The sequence below is a fragment of the Apium graveolens genome, chromosome 11 (assembly GCF_009905375.1).
Source record: "Apium graveolens cultivar Ventura chromosome 11, ASM990537v1, whole genome shotgun sequence".
Lineage (NCBI taxonomy): Eukaryota > Viridiplantae > Streptophyta > Magnoliopsida > Apiales > Apiaceae > Apium > Apium graveolens.
Window position 1 is genome coordinate 198825383 of NC_133657.1, and position 22661 is coordinate 198848043.

The 22661-nt window shown below is 33.9% G+C and overlaps 2 protein-coding genes across 2 annotated transcripts; one reads left to right on the forward strand and one right to left on the reverse strand.

Moving 5' to 3' along the window:
• Window positions 1-2783: 2783 nt before the first annotated feature.
• On the forward strand, window positions 2784-15007 carry LOC141698580 (polycomb group protein FERTILIZATION-INDEPENDENT ENDOSPERM-like). The gene is made up of 15 exons (XM_074503300.1): window positions 2784-3101; window positions 4912-5106; window positions 8993-9218; window positions 9979-10044; window positions 10186-10308; window positions 10892-10972; window positions 11064-11156; window positions 11301-11376; window positions 13403-13482; window positions 13580-13651; window positions 13755-13814; window positions 14013-14109; window positions 14431-14494; window positions 14605-14661; window positions 14788-15007. Exons 3-15 carry the CDS (start codon window positions 9003-9005, stop codon window positions 14846-14848), a joined length of 1146 nt encoding a protein of 381 aa, XP_074359401.1. The 5' UTR covers window positions 2784-3101; window positions 4912-5106; window positions 8993-9002; the 3' UTR covers window positions 14849-15007.
• A 1968-nt stretch (window positions 15008-16975) lies between these two features.
• Window positions 16976-21724, reverse strand: LOC141697798 (protein STRICTOSIDINE SYNTHASE-LIKE 3-like). Its single transcript, XM_074502343.1, has 4 exons — window positions 21196-21724; window positions 19050-19325; window positions 18226-18393; window positions 16976-17522 (listed from the first exon to the last, which is right to left on the reverse strand). The coding sequence occupies exons 1-4, from the start codon at window positions 21525-21527 to the stop codon at window positions 17123-17125; spliced, it is 1176 nt and encodes a 391-aa protein (XP_074358444.1). The 5' UTR covers window positions 21528-21724; the 3' UTR covers window positions 16976-17122.
• Between the last annotated feature and the right edge of the window lie 937 nt (window positions 21725-22661).

Genomic DNA, 22661 nt, shown 5'->3' on the forward strand with positions numbered 1-22661 from the left:
CTCCGAATATTGAGAATCTTCCAACCTTAATGTTCAGAAAATGTCCATCCTTAGAAATTCTGCTCGTCCCCTTTGTCTTGAGCTCATTTGATCTTTGTTCAAATATGGAAATTTATGCTGCATACTTTCTATCCTTTTCTTCCTTTTCAACCTTTGATTTTGCTCTTCTTTCATCCCTTACTATCAACCATACACACAATATAGCCCTTTATGCTCTTGTACAAGAGTCCTTCCCTTTCATCAAACTAATCACCCTTTTGATTTCTGTGGTTGAGAATGTATCCATTAAATTACTGCCAAGTAAAGTGTAAGATCCATCTCGATAATATATTCTGACTTCCCTTAATGATACAAACCAAACTTTGACCATTTCTTCAGCTAATTGTTGAAAGTAGTCATCATCTATGATGCACAAATTTAGTGACAGAAAGTCAGTTTGACCAAAACAATTCCAGATAGCCAGAAGGTTTTTTATCATCTTTCTTCTTCTCATCATCATCCAAGTCACCATTAGTATTGATTTGAGTTTTGGGCAAATTGGTTTCAGCATTTTTCAGATATCTCCCTAGCAGCTTGATCATGTCTTCATCTTCAACAGTCTTGTACTGCTTTGTCTTCAAGTCTGTCTCCAAAATCATAATCAGCTTCTTGTTTGCCATGACACATTGCTTAGGAATATGGAAATGTTTGCAATATTTGGTGGTCGGACAGATGTATACCACTCCCTTCATTGGTTATAAATATGCTTCTAGAAAAGCAGCTACTTGGGCCTTTTTCAATTCATTGAGCAAGAGAGTGTCTTCATGAATCACTATGTTGACTTTGTTGATCAGAATGTCCAATTCAGATATTTTCTTGTTATGAGATAATTAAGGGACACCTGTATACACTTATACACACCAGAGTCATTTATATTGGTAACAATCCTTTTCTCCTGAAAGTTGTCCCTGGTCACCAAGATCACTCTTATGAAATTTATTGTCTTGTCCAGGGCCTTTTTATATGTGAAGAAGTTGTTGTTTAGAGAAGCCCTAGCCTTTAGCAATTCATCAAATTCTCTGTTTAGACTAGGTCCATCACCTGCTTTTAGTAGCATCTCCATTCCAACATCAATTTGTTGTTCAGTTTCCTTTGATTTGCCTTTTCTAGCCTGGACAGATGATCTTAGTAACCTAGCCTCTATCTCCCCCTTAGTCTTGTTAGCAGACAAGATGAGAGGTGTAGGGATTTCAGGCCTAACAGCTTATGGAAGTGCAGGCAATGGAATGTTGAGTGCAACCATGATAGCTCTCAATGAGACTGAATTTTGCATTTGTAGATGCTTATGGGAGTCCACCAAGGTTTGGATATTAGCCTGTTGACTTTGGACTATAGTTGTGAGTTGTGATACTTGAGTTTTCAATGACTCATTTGTTGACTGCAAAGTGGAGACTTTAGATTAGAGAGCTTGAATTTGCAACTGGACAACTTCATGTAAGGCTATGAAAGATTCCCTCAGATTTTTGATGTTCTTGTCCACATATGATAAATCAAACTTGGCCATTTGATCTGTAAATCTAGAGAATATTTGCTTGATTTCCATCTGAGAAGGGATGATCTCATCTACCTTGTCCTTGACCAATTTCCTTGTCTTGTCTTGATGATCAATCAAAGTCAGTTTTAGAGTTTTACCAATAAAATGAAAGGCTTTACGTTGAGCTTTTTAGACATCTGTGATTACATCATAAACTTCTTGTGGACTTAGGGTTTTGGCCTTGCTCCCAAGGATGGTGATGTACTCTTCTCTAAATATGGCCAAAACTTCTTCCATCTCAAGATGAAAGTTTTATCTAACCAGGCATCACAGTTGCCATCCTGTTCAGCTTCATTTACAATCTTTGTTTGCTATTCTTGACCATCTGTCTGATAGGCTAGCATGATAGCTTGATAATCTTGGTTAGACATATCACATATCTGATTTAAGAAGCTGTTGAGAAATTTGAGCAAGTCCAGACAGCTGATCAACCAATAGATCATTCATTGTTGTTGGTTGAGCTTCTGCTTCCTGCATCCATTGAGAGATCAAATGAGGTTATGGTTGAGTAGGGTTAGAGGTAGATGGTTGGTCAAGTTGGATTTGAGGTGGAGGGTAGTGAACCAATAAAGCCACCTGTGACAGATGCCACGGTTTGAACTGTGGTTATGACACTGTGTTGTTCACCACTTGTGGGAAACTCCAATTGAATTGGAGGGGACTTGCCCAGGTTACTGTCATGTACCATGACCTCAAACCCTTGCTCATTTTGCAGTGAACTTGCACTTGAATGTGCTAAACTTGCCTCCCCAAGAGCATGATCATTGGCAATTGAACTCCTAACTTCAATTGTGAGTGCAATTTCAGCTAGAGTTTTGATGGGAGTTGTTCTTGCAAAAGGAACCTCCAATTGAATTGAAAAAAATTTAGATAGATCCCCTCAAGAGTACTACCCTTAAACCTTACAACCTGTGAATGTTGATTTCACATGAAGGTGGATTAAACGGTCATTAAGCGGTCAAACCGATTTTGACTTGTCAAATTTTTAATTTTAATTATTAATATTTATTTTAATAAAATAATTATCTTGATTTAAAAAATTAAAAATATATATTTTTTAAGAAAATTTATGTTTATATTATTACTTTATTTTTATTATTTTAATATTACACATATTTTTATTATATATATAATTTTAAATAAATATTATTTATCCGCTTATATACCCACCTAAATTTCCGCTTAATCACTTGAGCGCTGGAAGCAGATATGCGATTTTTAGAACCCTAAGTTATTCCAGACAGGGTAAACTACATTAATCAAATACCGGAAATAAGTACAGTATAAAACTCGATAATCTATTCTTTTTCGATCTCATAGTAACGGTCCCGAACACAATGGTTTTTACTCGCCATAACGTAAAACTAGTTTCAAGTAATTTGATTTTGGGAAAAACCTTTAACTAGCAGATTCACGTGTGATGAATCTGGTCAATCAGTAATCACCAAGTACTGGAGCAAATTAACCAACCACCAACAGCAGCGGCATCGGAAAAACATAGTCAGAGGGGTGACTGTGACTGCAACACGTAAGCCAACTTCTTTGTTGCGTGTATATATATACACACACAACAACTGTTATTTGCTAATTTTTTAAAATTATATTGTTATACAACTTTGTAAAAGTGCAAAACAATTGTTCTCACGTGTCACACTCGAAAAGTATTTTCCCAGTCTGACTAGTGTTGGAATAGAAACTACAAACTTAGGGTCAATAATTAACAGAGGATCAATGTGAAATGTTTAATATTTGAGCATAACTGTCAGAGCAGAACTTATAACAATAATTCAATTAGGGAATCGAATCTAGAGAAGACAAAGATTGAACTTAGTTGATACTCGATATGATGCCATGTTTTAACATTATTATTTGCTCTTCATTGTGATGTGATGGATTGAAAATTATGTAGTGTCTTAAAATTTATGTTTGTGTATGTTCCGTTTTTGTTGGAGAATTAGCCGGAGGGTATATAAACCAAACCAAACCAAACGTATCTAGTATATCCCGCATAACACAGGTCTGGGGAGTGTAAGATGTATGCAGCCTTGCCCTCATTCAGAAGAATGAAAATGTTATTTCCCGAAAGACCTCCGACTTGTGTGTGTGAATATGTGCGCAATGCGTAAAAAGTGAAAAAAAACCATATGTGAAATATTAAACAAGAACAAAGTGGCAATTCCGATCAAATGGATAATTACTCACACAATTTATAAAATGATATAGGCAATACCTGAGCCCATGACTTGTACTTACACGGGACTTGCCTATGGTCGAATGCATTTTCTTGTTAACAAGCAAAAATTCTCATAGTAATGGCGGTGGCTACAAAACGGATTTTGTCCCCACTTGTAACTTCCATGAATAATTTACACCAGGCACATAAATTTTATGTTGTTGATTCTAGAGACTAACCCCCAAATAGTGTTGTGTGTTTGGAAGAATACTCGTAGAAAGCATCTGTAGTTGATTATGAGTGGTTTTATTAACAAATTAACGTTTTGTATCGTCAATTGTACATAAATGTTTGCAGAAATTTTGGTTTTTAATTTCTTGATAGTTGAGTCGATTTGAAAGTTGATCTTGACACTATATCTACAATACGAATTTATGATAGAGGAACATATTGCCAAACTAAGTCTTGATTTCCATCGATCAACTCATTAATAGTAGTTGAGTACTGGTGGAGTTTGAAGCTAATCGGCTACTTGGTTTAAGAGTAAGGTTATAAGCAATGATACAGTCACGTAATAGATTACACTGTAATCTAGTGAAGACAAACTTCAAACATAGTTGATACGAAATATGATTCCATGTTTTAACTTTATCATTTCCTCATCATTGTGTTGTGATTTGATCGGAAAACATGTACTAACTTTAAATTTATCCTTGTATATTGTTTCATTTTATGGAGATTAGTTGGAGGGTACTTGTGTCACCTAAAAGAACACCCATAGGGAGTTTTTTGCATAGCCGTTTTGATAAGCAGCCACTTAGGAATGGTTTTATCAAGAAATCAGTATCTTGTATCATTTATTATACATGAAAATTTGTAGAAGTTTCAGTTTTATATTTTGAATCCCATTTGGGTTGAAAGGGATGATCCTGACACTCTATTCTACAATACATAGTCAATTTAAGATTCAAACTAACAAAATTACTTGGATCATTAAAGCTTTGGATGATAGTTTATTTGAAATTGACTAAAGTACTGACACTTAGAAATGACTTGAAAGGTCTAAAATCATATTGTGCTCGAGTGATTATTATTTGAAGTTTTAGTAAGAACGTCAGTATATCTCTCAAAAATATCATTCTCACCTGAATGTCATGCAACGCAGGAGGGGATATCTCAACATGTCAATGGTATCACAGGTACACATATACATGTATATGTGTGTATCTGTTTGTGTGTGTGAATGAAATAAAAAGAGGGACGGTGTTGAAGCCAAAAGAGTGCAGAGTGATGACCAACAGGCCTCAGGAGGGTAGAGACCTCACTACTCAAATCTTTTTACCACATTGGCAGCAATTGGGTAAAGTCATCCTCCTCTTTCATTCAGTAAAATGATACTAGTTATATATTGGTACTTTCATAAAATCTCTTGCTTATGTTAATTTTTGGAAAATTCTTAAAACAATTGTTTATAATTTGGTCTGCAAAATTGAGTTTCACTAGTGTTTCGGTTTCGTAGCTACATTTATGTTCCATTCAATTTGCAGTACATATTAGATGAGATTATCAGGCATTTTCATAATATTACTATTAAATGCAACGAAATCTACCTATAAACAAAATCTGTCAATTAATCAACTGCATTTTTTCAATACGAATTAAATTGCTAGTTATATAGTCTAAGTAGAGAGTTTTGAACTTGCTGAAAAAATCACATGAATTTAGAATTGAAATTATGAATAAGAAACCTAGCAGCGTAATCCAAGATCATGTAAATGCCACAAACTCGTTTATCATACAAAATGTGGATTAAAATCCATCAAATGCGAATTTAAATATTTAGAAATAAAAACCAAGTCAACCATGGAAATTTACTCAAAAAACCCACCACTTCCATCTAATTAAATTATTGCCTTAAAAAATATATATTGTAATCTAAACAAAGTGATTTTCCTTTTAAAAATGGAAAATATACATTGTAATCAATCTTAAAAAATACAAAGTAATCACTATGGGATGACCTAGTGAATCGAGAATACAGGAATGAACTTATGTTTTAAATCTCAAAGACTGAATAGTTTTGGAATTGAAGAAAGATAGTCTGATGTCAATTTTAATAATCTTCTGAGGTAATAGATTAAACTCTGGATACGTAAAAATAATCACATGTCATTTATTCAATTTTGATTTTTAAAACAGAGCAAGCTTGAAAAACATAGCAGGGTAAAAATAAATAGCAGAAACAAAGCATATATACTCAGCAAGAATTTTGGTGGTTTGATCAGAGAGATCAATTTTAACATGATCCATAAGAGAAGCCATGTCTAAGATAATTTTCCTTCTCAGAAACAAAAGAGTTTCGCGGACTATATATAACAAACAATTCAATGTATTTATAGATTGCAGAATATACACAAAAAGATACTAACTCCTCATTGTCTTTGGGGAAGTCGCCAGCGCCAGTTTCAGAGCCTTTCTCAGAGCGATATTAGGAGCCCTCGTCATCGAAGCCCTCTTCATCATCGCTAGTTTCGCCCTCTTATTGACAATTTCGTCGCCGTCATTGCATTCTTCATCACCGCTGTCGTTGATTTGTTCATCGCCATCGTCGTTGATTTGTTCATCGCCATCGTCGTTGATTTGTTCATCGCCGCCGTCGTTGATTTCTTCTTCATTACTGTCGTCGGGGACGATGAACTCCCAAGCGATATGTGGATGGGCACTATGTTCGGCGCGGCTTTGATATTGGGGATGGTTAGTTGCTTGGGGTTAAACATGGGGATGGGATTGGGGTTGTGGTTGGGTTTGGCGGGGTTCCGAGATCGTCAACTCCACCCCGCCAACCCCAACCACAATCCCATCCACATCTCCAGCTCCAAGTAACGAATCCTCCCCAATATCAAAGTCGTGGAGAATATAGTGCCCAAACACATAATGCTTCGGAGTTCATCGGCCCCGATGACAGCGATAAAGATGAAGAAATCAACGGCGGTAGTGATGAATGCAACGACGGCGGCGAAACTGACGATGATGAGAGGGCAAAACTGGCGATGATGAAGAGGGCTCTGATCACAAGGGCTTTGAAACTGGCGCTGGCGGCTTTTCTGAAGATAATGAGGAGTTAGTATTTCTTTGTGTACAAACTGCAATCTATAAATACATTGGATTGTTTGTTATATAGTCGGCATAACTCTTTGAAGACAAATTGTCTAAGACATGGCTTCTCTTTCAGATCTTGTTAAACTTGATCTCTCTGATCAAACCACCAAAGATTCTTACCGAGTATATATGTTTTGTTTCTGCTATTTATTTTTACCCTGCTATGTTTTTCAAGTTTGCTCTGTTTTAAAGTCAAATTTAAATAAATGACATGTAAATATTTTTACGTATCCAATCTATATCCAGAGTATAATCTATTATCTCATAAGAGTATTAAAATTGACACCGGACTATCTTTCTTCAATTCCGAAAACTATTCGGTCTCTGAGATTTAGAACATAAGTCCATTCATGTGTTCTCGATTCAGCAGGTCATCCTAGGGTGATTACTTTGTATTTTTTTTAAGATTGATTACAATGTATATTTTCCATTTTTAAAAGGAAAATCATTTTGTTTAGATTACAATGCTATGTATATTTTTTTTAAATATTGTATTGTAATATAAACAAAAACCAAGTCAACCATGGAAATGCACTCATTATTAAAAGAAAAGAAAGATCCTAGATTGCAGATTCATCAGACCTCCAAAACAACTAAATTCTGAGAATTGTATAGACCTGGGTCTATACATATATGCCTCTTTTAGATTCTGATGTAGTGCTGAAAAAGTAATAAATGGAAGAAAAAGAGAACAAAAAAAGAAATTGAACAAAATTGTGAACCAAGGACCTAGGGTTAAAAAAAGTTGAAACCCAAAAATCTTGAAATTCTTGCAACTATAACCGCACAGTGGTACTAACTAGAATTTGAGGGACTAAAGCTCATTCTTGGTCTCTTACCAACTTAGCCCATTCGATTACATTATCTTCGAGATAAACTTTGCTAGATTTGAAATTACTTAAGAATACTAAGGGGGTGTATTCAGTTGGGAGTTTGAAGAATTTTTATGGATTTTGAAAATCATGGGGTATTTAATTTGGATTTTAAATAATCCTTTATAATCTGATGGTATTCAACAAGAATTGGAAATAGTCTTTTAAAATATGAGTGTATTCAATTTAGATTTTAAAAAGTCAATCAAAATTTGGTGGTATTCGATTTGGATTTTAAAAAATCCGTCAAAACAACTCCATCAAAATCCGTGAACAATTAAAATCAACGAAAATCTTTTAAAATCCATAGATTATTAACAATCCTTTAAAATCTGAAATGAATACACCCTCCTAAGATTCTTAAATATTCCATTTCCGTTCTCTCTCTCTCTCTTCAATGGCAGAATTCCTACAAACCTCCCTACGTAGTGAAGTATGAAATTGTTCCGGTAATATTGAAGATTAGAAAAACTAGTGGTTTTTTAAAAGACAGATTTTTTGCTGTACAAGTTATGGGAGGAGTCATATTGTTAGTAATTGTTAATTAAATAATGTTCCGGGGTTAAAAGTTTATCCTCTGTCGTCCTAGGTCCTGGTTTGGACCCTCGCTCATCCCGAGAATTTGTCAGAATAGATACTCATTTTTAAGCCATATTTGTCAAAAAAAAATGTTCAAAGAATGTGTTAATTACACTGTTTTGTATTCTTGAATAATTGTATTCTTTGTCAAAAATTGTTTTGGGTCCACTTGAAATTATTTTCATCCAATTTAGGCTTCATAATTTACTACTATTAGACTGTTGTGGCGTAGAACAGATATAATGGTGTGGTGATCTGCCATTCTATTGCTCCGGTATATTTTATTTCTCTCTATTTTTGTCATTGTAAGTTTTATCATTGTTTGGTCGACATTATGATCGTATCAGGAGTACGATTGTAATTTTAGTTGTTTCCTTTCTTTACCATTTAGCTTTTATTGCAATTTCCAATTTGGATTAGGAGTCTGATACATTGTTTGATTTTTTTAGTTACCTTAATTATAAAAGGAGGTGGATCCTATGAATAGTGTTATGTATTAAATGAATATTTTGCTTTATTGTGATAAATAAAAGTATTGGATTTACACAACAAAGAGGGAGTAGGAGAGACGTATTGTTTTGTACGTAATAGAAAACCTGTTTAATTTCACGTGTTAAAATCAATACACATTCTCAGGAGAAAAGAAATGAAAGGAAAAAAGGGGGCTGCTATCTTGACGGAGATGGTGAATAAGGAACCCGTGGGGTTTGAGGTGGTGATTGGAAGCTTAACGCCGTCTAAAACGAGGAAGTACACATTGACAAACAGGCTTTGGGAGGGTGACCGACCTCTCTACGGCATCTCTTACAACTTCATTGACTCTAAATTCTTCAATCTCTTTGCTACTGTTGGAGGCAATCGAGTTAGTATACCCATCCCTTCATATTGTTTATCTTACGTTTCTTATTTTTTTAGTTGATTGAGTTTGTCATGTTTCTGTTCACCTTAGATTAGATTTGGAATTTCATTCTGAACTTGATATCTCTACATTAATTTGATTTCTGCTTCATTATTATACAGTTTTATTTCATATTAATATATTGGTATTGCCGCTGTTGTAACTCATACACCAAGGTCTTCTATGCATAATTTACTGTTTTAGAAAAAATTAGGACATTGTTATTCTCTGTTTGCTAGATTGAAGTACCGAAAAACATCTCCACTCAGAGATTGAGAGGTTGTCACACCTGCTTTTGTTTAGTATGTCAAGTCATTAACAAAATTGACACTTAATTTAGTGAACTTGCATGAAAGATGCTATACTTTCTAGTGATCACACTTCATTACTCTCTCTGTTCATATCCTGACATCAGAAAATATCTGTACTGTTTACCCATGATTGTAATCGCAAGTCAGTTTATTTGGAAAAAGCTGAGGGAACCTGCAAGTCTCTAATTGGGAGGTCCAATTGTAGCTCAACTGCTACATATCTGTTATATATGTTCCTTTACTCGCGAAGGGATTGGGGGAGGGGGAAGTGAAAAATATATATTGAATATGTAATGCTCTACTCTGAGGGTTAGCTTGTTTTTTGATTCTTTCTTGCGGATTTATATCTAATATATGATAAAACTGTTACTGTTGGCTTGTTATTACATGTTTATTCTATTCTTTCTTAATAGGTGACTGTTTACCAATGCCTTGAAGAAGGTCGTATTGCTCATCTCCAGTCTTATGTTGACAGTGATGTGAGTAAATATATTATATATGTAAAATGATCGAGGGTGTGTAGCATATATGTGTTTGTGAGTTTATGTGTCCTTGATGCATGCATTTCAGAGTATGTATTGATCCTGAAAGTTTCAAAACTAACTCGATTTGTTAATTAGAAGGACGAGTCCTTTTACACTGTGACCTGGTCATGTAACCTTGAAGGGAAACCACTTTTGGTGGCTGGAGGAGTTAATGGTGTAATTCGAGTCATCGATGTTGAAAATGAGAAGATACACAAGGTAAGCACCTCTATAGTTGCTCTTAATTTAGTTACACATGTGTGAAAGAAGTCTGTAAGTTCTACACTCAACTCCTACCAGCATCACCTATAATTCCGAAATTTTTTTAAAGGGCTTGAACAATTTCCTCTATAGTATTGGTAAGAAAAAATATAACCTCCTTAGAACATTTTTGCTTATTTTTATTTAAGAAAGTAAGCTATCAAGATACCAACTTACCAGGCCCTATAAAAACAATTCCTAGCGCCCATGACAATTCCATGATTTCAACAAAAGATAGTCTGGGAGACTTTTTTTGCACTGACCTATCTATTAAGCACATAATCGTGAAAGCAGGATGTCAATCTGTCATGTTTGGACATGGTTAAGTTATTTAGAACTACATATTCTTGCACATGGAATTATGTCAAGAGGAGTTTATTAGGCGGTAATATTGCTATACTAATAGTTCTTTGTTTTCGCACATCTACCTGAAGAGTGGACAAAGAATTTTTATCTTATATATAAATTAAATTTCCCATTTAATGGTACTTTCCACTTGTTTGACATGCTTGTTTTTATGTAAACTCTCACCCCAATGCAGTCCATTGTCGGTCATGGTAATTCAATAAATGAAATCAGGACCCAGATGTTAAAACCACAGCTTGTTCTTTCTGCCAGCAAAGTAAGCACTGCAACCTTTTCCTTTTTTCTATTTCCTAGTACATTCTTCTTTCCTAATGCTCATAATTGATATCATGTCTACTTCGGAATAGGATGAATCTGTTCGTCTATGGAATGTCCAGACTGGAATATGCATTTTAATATTTGCTGGATCTGGAGGGCATCGAAATGAAGTCTTGAGTGTGGTATTATGGAAATTGCAATGACTTCTGATACATTTGAAATTCACTTCACCATCCGTAATGTTGACCGACGGATATCCTTTTGAGATATTACTGTCACAGCAGTGATATCAGATATGTAACATATGATTGGTACCATTCTTTCAGGATTTTCACCCTTCGGATCAGTATCGCATTGCAAGTTGTGGTATGGACAATACTGTCAAAATCTGGTCAATGAAGGGTAAGTTAATTTTTTTATTGTTTTATCATTATCATGTCTCATTGTGACAGACTATAAAAGGTATCATTACTGACGGTTCCCTATTATACACACGTGTATAGGCTTGTGTTCAGATACAAGGTATCTTAGCCTACAAAAATCTACCAAAATGAATCCTGTATGTGTATGTTTGTTTGTGTGTTGTGTGTACCCTGAGATTTATTTGGGCATGTTTTGCAAATCTTTTAAGTCAGCTTATTGACTTATAAACCCGCAACAGCTTATCGGCGAGTGTTTGTCGACCCAACTTATAAGTTGAATTTATAACTTATAAGTTGATAAGTTGAATATTAGTAATGACGTACTTTTTCTCAACTTATTTTTGTTTTCTCGTTTTTTATTAATCTTAGTTTTAAAAGATATTTTTTAAATGTTAATCTAACTTAAAAGATAAGAATTAAGATAATTATATTTAAAAATTATTTATTTTAGTTCATTTAAAAAAAAGTTCTGACTTATAAATAAAATTATCCAAACCCTTGAATATAAACATTTATAAGTCACTTATGCAGTTTAAGTCATAAGTTACTTATTTTAAGATTTCTCAAACGGGCACTAGTTTGGGGTTGCGCAGTTGGTCTAAAGCCTTTTTTCCATTGGAAAGGTTTTGGATTCAAATCCCTCGGTGAACTTATTTTTTTTAGATTCATTTTGATCCCCCCTCTGGCACTTTGTGTGTGTGTGAGTTGCCACAGTTGCAATAAACTTATATTTTGTTGGGCACCATAATAACCAATGTTATGGTGTACCACTGCCCAATCCAATTAATTATAATACACAAGAATGAGATGGAGATGATCAGATGAACATATTATTGACATGCATGACTCTGCATGATTTTCTCATCACTTGTGTTTTTTATTTACCTGGACATGTTTGATATTTGGTATTTGAATGTTATTATGTAGTAAATATGCTTAAATTGGACTTAGTATTCTATTACTTTCGATCAAATTGACTTGTTGGTTTTTTAGTTTTTACTAGTAGTCGAGCGACTAGCAGACTAGTCTTCTCAAAGGTATTCGGGCGATGAGGCTCGACCGTGATAATATTACCATGCACATAATAATGAAAAAAGTCATACTTTTATTGTTTATATATGTACATGTTCTCCCTTAAAATTTATCGAGGAGTCTGAAACTTGAAAATATGATATTTAATTTTTTTTTAATGGTAGAAGTGGAAACTGAAAATAGTATAAAACAGAAAGTATGATATTTATCTTAATCTCAATACCTTCAAGAAAGGAAGACGAAAATGGCCAATAAGGAACAGAGAGATAGAATAAAGGTGTCCAAGGATGGTGGTATCAAAGACAGTTGCGAGGATTTAGAAAATAGGCAAGTTAACGAGAAGGAACAAAAGAGTTTCTTTAATACATGGTTTCATTGAATTTCTGTAAAAAAATGTTTTGTGTAAAGAAACACAATTTTTCCATTTTTCATTTTGTTTTTCGAAATTAAATGTTTATCCATAAAGTAAAAGTTAAATTAGTAAATGATTCAAACTCATTTTTTTTTGCTTTTGTATATGTACTGTATAGACATTATATTTCTACCCAACTATTTCTCCAGTCGGAATTTTGTGTATCGATAATGGTTGGCGGTAGCTTCAAACATGCATCATGGTTTTATGCATTGCTCAATTTGCATTTTCTTACTGAGGTTGGTAATGTTAAGCACAAATATATGTAATATACGCATATTTGAGGCCTAATTGATGGGATCTAAACTACTCTTTTAACTTGTAAATGATTTAAAGTGTTTGTTCACATTTTTGAGAGTTTGGATAAAGAAAAATTGAACACTCATCCAGAGGACTAAAACGGCCATTGGGAAGATGAACATAAAAGTCAACCTGCTCTAAAAAGACATGATGCATAAACACGACTGCCAACATATTATGGTCCTTCATTCAATTTATGGTACTATGAAGTTCATTTTTTCAAGCCTTCCCCATCATGATTTATGAATATATATTTATACAGATTTTTGGAATTATGTGGAAGAATCTTTCACGTGGACTGATCTTCCGTCAAAGTTCCCTACAAAATTTGTGCAGTTTCCGGTATGTGGCTCTCGTATTCTTTCTCTTTCTTCCCTAATCCAAGATTTCTCGTCAAGATATTTGTCGAAATGAATCTGATATAAGGCTTTTATTTCAGTTGTATATTGCCAAAGCACATACAAACTATGTTGACTGCAATAGGTGGATTGGGGATCTTATTTTGTCCAAGGTGCAGTCCTAATTAATACACCTCTGATTGACAGTTCATGACCGTAGGTATTAAGCAGTGTAATTAGTTTATTTTTTTTAAAAAAAATTACTTCTAATAACAGAGTGTTCAGAATGAAATGGTGTTATGGGAGCCAATACTAAAAGATCAGCAGCCAGGGGAGGTTAGACGTTTGTAATTGTCATTTTTCATGCTTTTGAGATATTAGTATTTGCACGTGCATCTCTCAGTCTTTTCTTCGCTGTTACTGCCTCCTATTCAAGTGCATCTCTCTGATCATGCCTTCTATTCGTTACTGTTTTTATTATTTAAGCAAGAATATATTTGTAAAAGAAATTTGCTGCTCTGTGAGTTTGTGTAGGGTTCTGTTGACATCCTCCAAAAATACCCTGTTCCAGACTGTGACATGTGGTTCATCAAGTTTTCTTGTGATTTTTTTTACAATGCTGCTGCTATAGGTAATACTAAGACAAGTTTTGAAGCCCTTCTGTTTTTATTGTCTAGTGAAACAGTCACTTTTTAATTATGGGAGACTGAGGGTGACCTCAGGACAGTTTCCTGAGATTATAACAATTTTTAGTACAAATCCAAATTGGTATACTTGTTAATATAAAGTTCACGCTCCCTCTTCTTGATAAATAGTCCTGTATTCGTATTAGGGATGCTTTTTAATCTTCAGGTACTACCAGAGGTCAACTTCTGGCCCAGCAAGTATGGGTAAAGTCATCCTATACACTACGGAATTTTCACAATTATTGATTAAGTGACCTGTTTGCCAGGAAATAAAGATGGAAAAGTTTTTGTTTGGGATTTGCTATCCAGCCCTCCTGTTCTCATCACGAGGTATATTTGAATTTTTTTGAAGTATTTTGGTTGAAGCATAAATGGAGAAAAACTCTATTGTAATGGAATTAATTTAGGTATCTGATAGAAACTACTCATGTTATTGTCAGGTTGCCTCGGGGAACAAGTTCAACTATTAGGCAGACAGCGATTTCCTTTGACGGAAAGTAAGTGACATGCAGCAGATCGCCTTCAGTTAGCATTGCAACTTTCAGCGACACTAGAGTCCTATATAATTGAATATACATGTCATTGTCTTTTTTCGCATTTTAACAGTGCACTTTTTGTCTCAGAACTATCCTCAGCTGCTCGGATGATGGATTAATTTGTCGTTGGGATGAGGCAACTTCCTAGGCTTCTTGGCATGGCAGTTTTAAAGTTCTCTAAAAACTTGTACTATCAACAGTCTGAAAACTTTTTTCAAGTTAGCATCCTGCTTGTTTCTCGAGGAAAGATTTATATTTGAAACATGAACTTTACCTTGCAGAAAAAGCGTTTAATTAATTGGCCCAATATTCTATTTCTTGATTCCTACTAGCTTTAGGGTTGTCATATACTCAAACTAATAATAACCAAAATGAATCTGGTGAGGCTGTTTAGAAGTACCTTTGGTCCTCCAAATAACATCTCGCTAGTGGGAGAAATTACCAAAACACTATTTTTTCTGTCTTCAAAATGTCCTAGTGCACGAAGTGGTGTACTAAATGCCCACGCATCTCTCAAATGCATATTCAGTTTTGTAAAATTTGTTAAGAACATGTACAAAATGTGTGTTCCTTTTTTACTTTAAGTGAATCATGATACGCATTCATACTAAATTAAAATATGTATGTTCTTTATATTGAACCCGCAAAACGGTATTTTAGGTATTTTGAGCTGAAAAATGGTATATTTTGGATATTATTTCTAATTAATTTAGGTATAGTATATAAATTGTCTGCTCTAGATATAAGTAGGCCATATAAATTGAGCGGTTAATAATATGTTTGCACCTTGCAATAAGATTTGTGAATTGTCAGCTCTGTAATACTTTCATGTAATTTATTTATATTTATTATATACACATTTACAATCTGAAACCATCTAGGCTGTTGGTATGCATTGCCATCAAAAAATACAAGTTTTAGTGACAATGTAAACAAAAGTTTGGTTTAAGCACAAGAGACCATTTTTAAGTTGCTATGAATCCCAGCAGCAACATGTCACAATGATTGCCGGAATGATGCTTGAGATCTAAATCTTGTATCCGTCAGCGAGGCAGCACTATGATATGTTTAGTATTACATCCGTCATTAAATACATGTCTATTTTGACTTTTGACTAATTAATTAGATCAAATTTTGACTGTAATTTACATGGACTATATAAATGAGAAAAATAATAAAAAAAAAATTATTGGAAAGTAAATTTAATCTATTTTAAAATATAACTTTCAGATCTAAAAAAAATAATCAATAATTTTTAATGGAAAGTCAAAAATTGGTCATTTTGACCCGTTGAATATCACAGGAAGACTTGGAGCCAAAAACATCATAAACATATTGAATGGCCTTGAGCATATATACAATAGCAATAATGAATATTTGTCTCACAACTTTATTCACACTCAAATGGTATATGAAAAATAAAGGGAACTTTGGCTTCAGAGATTTTTATCATCTCTGCAGGCATCATAGATTCATAAGCGTCCTGCAGGTTATTTGAACAATAGTCTTAGTCTATGTTCATATTAATCGTAGCCTCGAACCACATTTGTGCATAAAAACTGAACTTACATAGTACTTCTATTTTCAATATATCTATCACCGAGATGTATGATTTTTCTGGTTATAAAACGATGTTAATCGCGGTAGTCCATTCATCCAGATACTACAAATATTAGTCCATAATTTTGATCAGCTCGACACACGTTATGCACCAGGAATCATTTTTATCCCAGTACACATACACAATAATTCCAAACTAACGCTAACAAATTATATATGTTAAGATATGAGATACGATACTGGTGAGCCCAATTCATAACACCTTAAGATTTTAGAAGAAGTGGTTACAAACATGAAATCAGAGCTCAGGATGACGGAAGGATGTTAGGATATAAGATATGATCCTCGTAAGCCCAATTCCTAACACATTAGAGTTTTATATAACTAAATTGTCAGGCATACGAATGAAACATCAAACATATAACTTGAAAAACATGAAACTAAGTAATCACCAAACTTGAACATAGATACAAGTTGAGGAGGAGTGCATGCACCATGCTTTCTTAGGTAGCGAATTCAGTGCAACAAAACGATTGAACTGATCATCAAACTTATGTACAAATTAGATGAAACTTATTCATCGTTAATGAGACTTAATAGGAAGAACATATGTGATTATCGATTATATCTTCTTCTTTCTCTATTCACTGTGATCATAAGCTATGATTTACGGAAGGTTATGCTGCTGTATTATATACAGAATAGATATTTCCAGTGACAGATAATTATTTTATTATTCATAAGTTTCGGTCACTGTTCTTTTCTTTCCATACATAAATTTACACTAGCAATAATTCCTTCCAATCCTTCAAGTGCTACAACTCGAAAACTAAATGCTACAACTCGAAAACTAGAAGGGGGTTTATAATTTATAGACTGCAACAAAAGGCATCAATACACTCCCCATCCAAAGCTTCCCATCTTTCTCTTCAACCTCGCTTACTACTTTCACAACTTTCCCTGAACTATCTTCCAATATTTGTAAGAGCTTACCTTCCGTGCTGTACTTTACAATTATGCCATGCAGCCGGCCTCCTATGTGGATCAGATACTGAATCTTTGCTGGAATTGGAAGTTTCAGCAAAAATGTTCGGATTTTGGGATGTAATGCACAAAAGTATGTGTAGAGTGATCGCCGACAGTGTATTGCCACCCAAAAGTCGCCGTCTTCATTTGTTCTAACATTGTCGGGAAATCCAGGTAAGATTGCCATAACTTCAGCTGTCCCTGATTTCTCGCCTTTTAACCAGTACTTTCGTAATCTACAAGAGAATAGAAGCAGTGTCGAGTTAAAAGAGAGAAATGATTACCAGATTCATATTCAAAAAATTATTACTAACAGATTACCAATCATCAGCGTGTCTGCAAAATCTACAACTACGACTACTTCCAACAAATTACTAATCATTCAATATTGTTCCAGCTTTTTCAATGACGTAAAGATGACTTCAGGCTAGCTTTTGTGAAATGTACGACCCAATATGCTAAATAATTATAGTAACGGAGTAGTGGTAATCGTTCACATAAACAATTTCACTTTGCATTATCTTTTCCTATAGGCGAGAGAGGAAAAGAGAGATAAATTTAAAAGGTGTTATGCATTTTTGCTCCCTTGAAACTTGTCCAAACCATATTTATGCATATGCCAAATGCTCAAGACTTAGGTTGCTATGATGATTAAGAACTTTAGTAGCATGAATCTTTGTGCCCATAAGTTGCTATAACACTCACCATCCATAATTCCAGTGTCATTCAAGGTAAGATTGGTACGATGTAATGTCAGAGCTTATCTAAGCATCTGAATTCTAAACTTCTACAACAAACATTATAGTAATATTCCCATACCAGATGGTTTTTCTGCTGCCATATGCTCATTAATCAACATATGAACAAACTATTGTACTTAAGAATCTAGAGTGGAACAATAAACGTGTATATCTAGACTCATACAGGCAGTTGTCTTACCTGCCAATGGCTCCTTCACAGAGTACAAAGAATGATCCATCCTTGCTTAGAGTCAGACCATTAGGAAATTGGAGATTCCGAAGAACAACACTAGTTTCTTTTGTATTAGGATTGTATTTCAGGACCCTGCCACTGTCGTCCGCAGAGAAAACTAGCTGCATGAAGTTTCTGAAACAAGTACAATTTAAGAACTTGAGCACATTTACAGAAAATGGGTGCAACTATATTGCCATAAGATTAGCAAAATTGTTACACAAAAAGGCGTGGAACAAAAGAAGTTTATTCATCCATGTGCAATTAGAGAAGGTAAAATAGCCGACCTTCAAATGTGAGAAGAAAATTAAAGGACATCCTTTAGAACTTTTCTCGGTGTTACACAATTATAATTTTAAGTAAGATTTATAATAATTTCATTGAACATCGAAAGCTTTCCATTAATAAACATCAGCTACAAGAAGTTCCTTTTAAACTTTGCTTTTAAAATAATCCTTTGCAACACTCCATTCTTTTCCTTGTAATTCTACAACTACAACACATCATAAGTATTAATTTCCTTTCGTAGGTTAACTTCTCTTCATATAAGTAACATTGATTTCCTAATCTGTTTTCAGTACCAAATAATAAATTGGGCTTTGGAGCATTAGGTGAGAAACAAGAATTGGCTAGGTAGCCTTCCCAATAGATATCAGTATCACCATGGTCCTTCGAATCTAATGGTGTTACCACCCATAAAAACAAAAGCAGCACACTAGTAAGCTGAATATATATGCCAGAATTTCAACTCATCCAGATTGAATGATATAAAAGCACAATTAAAAGTCTACCTGCGTTGATACTTGCTGCTACTATCAGTAAAATATATGTTCCCTTCCTCATCAATATCCAGGTCATTTGTGAACCTCAAAGGAATACCTTCCGCTTCATTTACTAAAGATGTTGCTAATCCACCTTCAGGACCAACTTTCATTAAACCAAGATATGCATCTGCTATATACAAATCGCCTGTTTTCTTGTCAAATCGAAGCCCCAAAGCTCTACCACATATGTGCTCATTTTTTAAGTAGTTTATTGGTGATGGTTTTGGGTCGCATAGATTTGACCTGAAATCCAAACAACAAACAAAAAGTCCGTGTCTATTACAAAACATAGTGGCATTTGTAGGGAGTTCAAAATATTCTTTGACAAAAGGAGCATAATATGTATTGGATTTATATACTTATACACATATATGACAAAAGATATCCTTTGCAATATCATATACTAATTATCTTGCCACCAAACAAGTATTTATTTTGAAAAAAGAACTGGCATACGGGTGTTGGTTCAAACTGCTATCTATTATTAAGAAGTAAGAAAGATATTATTAAGTCAATTGGTAGATTCCCTAGGGCCTAGCTGCCTTTTCGTTCAACAATGCTTTGATAGATCATAGATGAGGACATGTATAATCTGTACCTAAAAAATAAAATATGGATACAACAGAAAAGAAAAGATGTATACAAACACTGCAGAGTCGAAATATGTTGATAGAGAACAAACTAAAGAAACTTTTACGAATGTCAGACACACAAATTATTTTATCTATTGACATGAAAGTCTACATCATTCTTTAGAACAGAAATTACTCTGGAACTACGTATTTGTACGAGTATCCGTGTCCGTTTATCATTACACAATTTTTTTTTATATCCCGTTATTTCTTCAAAACAAAATTAGGTACAAGCCCTTGTATACTCTTTTGATTATGTGAAGTTTGCATGTAATAAAAGGTTTAATAATATGCTAAAAACTGCAAGATAAAGACAGAGAAGAAAGTCCTCTAGTCATATGCACGCTTTATTTAGTTTGTCAATATTAATTAAAAGGCTTCTTCATAAATTATTATTATGCCTTGGATAACCAGATTTAAGAGATACCTATCAACTATCAAGATATTAAAGACAAAGGAAAACACATGAACATTTAGCATACATCAACTCAGCAACTGTGGATGTACTTTCCATTTTACATATATCAGAAGGTTTTCGGCATCATTCCTGAGTATACTACATAAATCATCTATTTCGATTCAATTAGCTCCTTTTATAAAACAATGCATTCAGCAGCACGAAATCAAGTTTATAGAAAACTTGGATAAATGAAAAATTGTTCAAATTGTATGATCTTTTAAACCTGATAAGTATCAACATGGACAAAAACACATAACTACTCTATAAGTTGTCTTGATGCCATAAGTGACGATAACATTACACCTCAAATGACGAGCTACCTTTGCACTCACACATTGACATGAATATGCCATACAAAACCCGCAATCACCAATTTTTCCTATCAGTTCAACTCAAAGTTTCCTTTCCTTTGTATCAATGAGGTAAAAGGCTCTACGTGAGCATTACCTAGAAAAGCATAAAGACTTGGCTACATGTGTTTTTAGGACTTTATGCCATAAACATTTCCACGACTAAATTGATAAAGAGGGAATTTTTAATTGGCTGTTGGCCTATCTCCTGCTGAGTGTTCTACTTCTAGCCTTATACGTAAGAAATTTAAAGTGCATAATAAGAAGTTATGCCATTTTTGCTATATTAGGTGTTTTTTTCCTGTAATAACCATCATGCTCTTTCATTTACACAAGTATATGTATAACTAAAATCGGCAAAACTTCATTTTAGTTCCTAGAAACAGCAATTCAAATATTACATAATTATATTAGGTGTTATGCTCTCTCTCTCTCTCTCTCTCTCTCTCATTCCTATTATAAGGAAATCAAGTCAACTGCCAGAAACAAGAATTCAAATTCAAATTCAAATTTAATTATTAGGTGTTATGCTCTCTCTCTCTCTCTCTCTCACACACACACACACACACTGGTTTTCAAATTAAATTTAGTCAAATCAAGTCAACTAGCATAAACCTTATCTTTCCCAAAACTCATAAACAAAAACAAACATACCAACATAAACAAATTACCTATTATTAGAAGTAACAGCAAAATCAAGCCAAGATTCTCCATTCCAAAACAAGATCCTGCCATCAGCAACACCAGTGTAGGGCCCACGTCCCTTAGGATCAAAAGCCATACTCTCCGGTCCTTGAACTTGATTCAAAAACTTTATCTCCGACTTCTGCAACAAATTTTCGACATCTTTCTCCGCCGGAACTTCAGACCAGTCCGGCATATCTACCTTAACTGCTTCAAACTCCGGGAACTCAGATATTGCTCCTTGCTTAAATGGGTCAGTCCCGCAGTAAATTGCAAACAGTAGAAATATTCCGGCCAGAATTCTCGCCGCCGGCGACATTTTCTTGATTTTCCGGCGTGGGAGAGAGAGAGAGAGAGAGAGAGAGTTAATGGGGTCTGATGAAAAGTAGTTCGGAGGAAATGGGGAGATTAAAATGTGTTGTATCTACCACCAAACTGTCAAAATTGGGACCCTAAATTTATGTGTCTTAACTGCTCTTCTTCTTAGCAAGACAAATATCTGACGATGTAAACATTGTCGCTTTTCAAATTTGCGCTGTTAAAAAACCGTTTGATTGATCTTTGAATTTGATACTCAAGAATTCGATTCGCGGGGTCACGAGTGTCACTCATGTGATTTATTATAAAAACATTTTATTTAATTTTATTAATTTTGGAAAACAATTATAATGTACGTACATATTGATTATAAAATTTTACACGGCTGAGTTCTATGGAGTCCACCTTTTTATCGGAGTCCTCGGAGTCCATCTACGTTCTGCAAATAAAATATATTGTAAAACGTGTTATTTTGCAAAACATGTTACACAAATAGCATAACTTCAACAAAATCATGCAAATCTCATATATTTACGGTACAATATGTATGTTCTGCAATATGTTCTGCAACATGAACATTTATGTTCTGCAAACTAAACATGTTTTGTAGAATATATATTTTTGCAATGTTCTGCTTGTAAAATGTATGCAATCTACAAGATTTTTGATAGAATAGTGATGTTTGTCGAAAAATAATATGTTTTACAATATTTTAAGCTATATTTTACTTGCAGAACATATATGGACTCCGAGGACTCCAATTAAAGGTGGACTCCATAGAACTTTACACTATTATATCTAAGTATATAATTACATAAATTAGTTTTTCAGACTTATAAGTTTTTAAAGGCAAAAATAAATTCTTATATAAATACTAGAGAAAATTATATAATTAGCGTAAAAGCTTTAAAGCACGAACCTGTATATATATCAAAATAATTTTTTGAATGAAATTACACATACACTGAAATAATTTTAGAATATGAAGTTAATATTTTAATTTATGTTGTATTTATATATCAATTGTGCAATATTGAATACAGTTTTCATGAATCAAATATTTTTTAGCTTTAATTGAGTATCATAAGATTTAGATAGATAACTAAACAGTAAAAATCAGATAATATGAACATCA

Excerpts from the sequence above, each read along its gene's own strand:
- LOC141697798 (XM_074502343.1), bottom strand. The coding sequence starts at position 21,527 with ATGTCGCCGGCGGCGAGAATTCTGGCCGGAATATTTCTACTGTTTGCA. Across the intron at positions 18,394-19,049 it reads AGCAGCAAGTATCAACGCAG|AAACTTCATGCAGCTAGTTT; the intron begins GTAGACTTTTAA and ends TACTTGTTTCAG. Across the intron at positions 17,523-18,225 it reads TGTGAAGGAGCCATTGGCAG|ATTACGAAAGTACTGGTTAA; the intron begins GTAAGACAACTG and ends ATTCTCTTGTAG.
- LOC141698580 (XM_074503300.1), top strand. The coding sequence starts at position 9,003 with ATGAAAGGAAAAAAGGGGGCTGCTATCTTGACGGAGATGGTGAATAAG. Across the intron at positions 10,973-11,063 it reads TTGTTCTTTCTGCCAGCAAA|GATGAATCTGTTCGTCTATG; the intron begins GTAAGCACTGCA and ends ACTTCGGAATAG. Across the intron at positions 13,483-13,579 it reads CAAAATTTGTGCAGTTTCCG|TTGTATATTGCCAAAGCACA; the intron begins GTATGTGGCTCT and ends CTTTTATTTCAG.